This window comes from Crinia signifera, chromosome 1 (assembly GCF_055691185.1).
Source record: "Crinia signifera chromosome 1, ASM5569118v1, whole genome shotgun sequence".
In the NCBI taxonomy this organism is placed as follows: Eukaryota; Metazoa; Chordata; class Amphibia; order Anura; family Myobatrachidae; genus Crinia; species Crinia signifera.
The window spans coordinates 23,689,341-23,693,284 of NC_139217.1; the positions used below are offsets into that span (position 1 = coordinate 23,689,341).

The 3,944-nt window shown below is 42.5% G+C and overlaps 1 protein-coding gene across 1 annotated transcript; it reads right to left on the reverse strand.

Annotated features, from left to right (window-relative positions):
• Positions 1-1,711: 1,711 nt before the first annotated feature.
• Positions 1,712-3,573, reverse strand: LOC146059515 (uncharacterized). The gene is made up of 4 exons (XM_083171855.1): positions 3,519-3,573; positions 2,946-3,050; positions 2,687-2,809; positions 1,712-2,559 (listed from the first exon to the last, which is right to left on the reverse strand). Exons 1-4 carry the CDS (start codon positions 3,571-3,573, stop codon positions 1,712-1,714), a joined length of 1,131 nt encoding a protein of 376 aa, XP_083027981.1.
• Between the last annotated feature and the right edge of the window lie 371 nt (positions 3,574-3,944).

The window sequence follows — 3,944 nt, forward strand, 5'->3', positions numbered from 1 at the left end:
TTGGTTGTGGGTTCTTCTGCTTTGATGGGTTGTATATAACACAAATGATCCACAAACCCATCAACATATGCCTTGCAAATGAAACACTTTAGCCCCTGACACTCATGAGCCCTGCGGCGGTAGAGACAACACCTGTCGCAATAAACATGTTCAAGACAGGAAATTTTATGATTTAAAGCTAAGGTTTTGTGCTCCTCTAAACATTCGTTTGATCTGCAAAATACCCTACATACCGAACACCTTTATGCGGAAACCCCATCATCAATGCACGCTTGTCTGTGACAGGCCTTACAAAAGAAAATACAATCGTGAATGTTCTTACGCTCATATGTCCTATTACAGAACTTACAAAAAAGCCTCGCCCCTAGAAAAGCAATATTGATCACACCATAAAAGTGCGAATCGTGATATAATACATACAGGGTATTATGATTGTAATGATTATCTGTAGAAAAATAGTGCCACGCCCCATTATTATGGTATAATTCTAATTGATGTTTTGAAGTGTTTTTCAAAAAAATCAACATCACTAAAGCTGACGGGTTTATCGATCGGTAGGTTCAAATCTTTATGGACCAGAAGAGCCCGATTGTGTATTTCAGCGTCTGTGGCGTTACCTTTATCCAGAAGTTTACAGATAGATGCCGCAAAGCACAAATAATTGTGCATATTGTTGAAATCATACAGGTGTCTTCTGCGCCTTTCTATGATTAAACTGTATGGAATGCGCCTAAGGCCGCGACCAGTTAGGGCGCCGCCTGATCTATTTCTAAAAACAGTGATCACAAACCTTAACCCTATAGCTAATAAGAATTCAGCGTTACTTTGAAGCGTGTTTGTAATTTGATTCAAGAAAGTGACCGCATCTAATGTTTCTTGCGGCTTATGGTGTGAGTAGATGGCGTTGTGTAAACCACCACCCTCCAATCTTAACTGTACACGATCATTAGGGTCAACACCAACCATGAATGCATCAAGCATGTCCTGAATCGCGTTGTGTACGGCTTGAACACCCTCCGCAAATGATGTAACTCTTTCCAAATTAACAAATTGAAAATGATTATGATACTCAATGGCCCTGAAATTAGGGTGGTGTCGCTCATACCTGTTAACAGCTTCTAAGTACACATGTCGCCGGCCATAGACATTATCGGGCGATGCACCCCCGTCTGCGCCGTTATGCATGTTATGCATTTTCAGGTTGCGCAGCATCAACCAATAATGACTGGACAGGTGATATGTCAAGCTGCGCACTCAGGGGGCGGGGTAGCCCGCACACCCCGTGTTGTTTACGCTTTTGCAACCTGAATATACATTTTAATGCCTGTTTTAATTTTGTCCGTCGAAATAAGTGTGAGATTTTGCACAGTCCATATGCTTTAATTCTTGGTTTTTTTTTACACACATGTAAAACACGTTTCAATCCATACCCCACCATGCCTAGTCATGGATCATTTTCAATTATGTCTGCAAAATGGTACATATTTGCTTTAATAAAGCCCCTACTCTCAACTGTCTCTTCTATGTGATTAGACATAACATTCATATACAATACTACAAGATCTTTAATGGTTTCTGATTTCCTTTTCGGGCCATAAATATCATCTTTTATACGATTTAATAGGATATTTAAATTTTTCCTCATATGGCCTATATGTTCCCGCATCCTCCCTATAACTGCATAATATTGCATTTCAGCATCTTTCCCTAATTACTCTGGATTTTGCCCCCCGTCAATTATGTCGGGGGATACTACGGAGGGCGGGGCATTCACATCATCCGATGTGGATGCCCCGCCGCCCGTGGTAAAAACCCTGGGTATTGTTAACGCACAATCATCCTCTGTCATACTAACCGGAATTCCTGCTACAGCTGATACCGCTTCATCATCAGAATTCTGCAGAGGGTGTGAGGACGATGCTACTCTGGGGGTTGTAAAAAACTCTTGACCATTTAGATCCTCATCATTATTTGATAATGCAACATCAGCAGACGTGTTACCAACCACACATTGTATTTCAGCTCTAGGACACACCTGTGTATCCGAAATTACAATTACATCATCATCCAGCAGCGTTTTTAACCTCTTTCTTGATAATCGTGATGTTTTATGTCTCTTCACAGTCTTTGTATTATCAGGTATGTCAATGCAGGTTGATGTAGCTGATGCTGCATTGGTAAATACATGTGGGTAATCCGCATTACTCACGGTTGACACATTTTGTAACGCAAGCCTTTTCCGTTGCAGCGCCTCGTTATCCGAATACTCCAGTTTCCTTTTAAGCTCAGTTAACATGGTCTTATTTTCTTTGGTGTCAATTCTTTTTCGGGGTACTCTGCGCTTATTTGGCTTGAAATCGTCACGCTCCGCTGCCATAATCACGGCCCTAGGTACAACCTCTTCGCGCTTGTGATCGATCAACGGATTAGAGATTTGCTGGCCCCCCTTTTCAGTGTCGGTTGTTTGTCTCAGCGTTTTCCCACTTGTGCTAGGCCTGTGCATTTGATGTGATGTGGCGTTGATCCTTGATGTTATTTTTCCATATTGTTGCGTATCAACTGTAATAAAAATATCAGCATTTAATTACACATTCACGGATGCAAAGTTTAAGACCAGTACTTTATAACATCCTCAGTCTAGCTTATCAGCTTATAAGAAACTGTAAATAAATAAACATAACATCACCTTTATATTCAAAGGTGCGGGCCCTTCTGCCACTTGTTGTCGGGGCGCTGCATCCGGTTGCACCAGCATCATTAATGCTGCCTCCTGGTATCGTTGGATCATATCTTCGCGATATCGGGTCCACTGCAATTACACATTCACAGACGTGTGAAAAACAGCATTTAAGTTATGATAATAACACTATTCATTAATTTGTGGCGAGATGCTGAATTTAAGACAAAACACATTATAAAAACAACCCCCCATTCACAATATTCACCTTGTATAGCCGGGTTCTGAAATAATGGATTATAGCGATTCGCTGGTAAATTCCAGAGTTCAGCCATTATATGATCCGCATCAGCTTTGGACATGATTGGCGACACTTAACAGAGAAAAATAATAAATTAATATTACATGCAGAAAAAAGAAATAAATAAAATAAAAATAAAAAATTGTATAACATATCTATATACATACACGGTAGTTTTGGAAAATATAGACACAACCATATATTTTTAACATATAATACATTTTGGCAGATTACATGTTTTTGATGAAACACCTACATTTTTGCGATTCGGGTGTGCCCGCGTATGCCGGGTAGGGGTTTTGGAACATAGTCAGATCTGCCCCAACTGTGAACTCTGAACCAAATAGCCCAACGTCAGACAAATTGTTTGTGACATCTGAAGCTGTTTAATTAGGAGAAATAACAATTTTAATAAAATAATTAACCTTTATAATTAAACACTCCTATGCGCGTAACATTTATACAACCGCCAATAGGTCTCGATAGGTCTCATTCCGATTAACGACTAACAACACAAACATGACTTTGACAGGAACTTACTCAGGGGCGGATTGGCCATTGCCTCCACCGGGAAGATTCCCGGGAGGCCGATCATCGCGAGGCCGCCGAAGTACAGTCCCCTCCCCATGTAATATAACAGCAGCTGCCTCGCTGCTGAATGCAGGCTCCTCCCGCCCGCTGTCCTCCTCTTCCGATGCTGCCCCGCCTACTCCTAGCACTAGCAGCAGCCAGCGCGGCTCCATGAGCCAGGGGGCGGGGATGTCAGCGTCAGTGGTGGGCTGGGGATGTCAGCGTCAGTGGTGGGCTGGGCAGGGTGCCAGCTGCCCCCCTAGGCCAGTGCAATAGAACTGTTTGGTGCATATGTACCTGTGGCCGGGAGGCATATCAGCGTGTGCTGCCGACTGCTCTGACAGCTGACAGTGGAGAGACGCAGTGCACACAGGCTGTACAGTCGGTCCCTCTTTC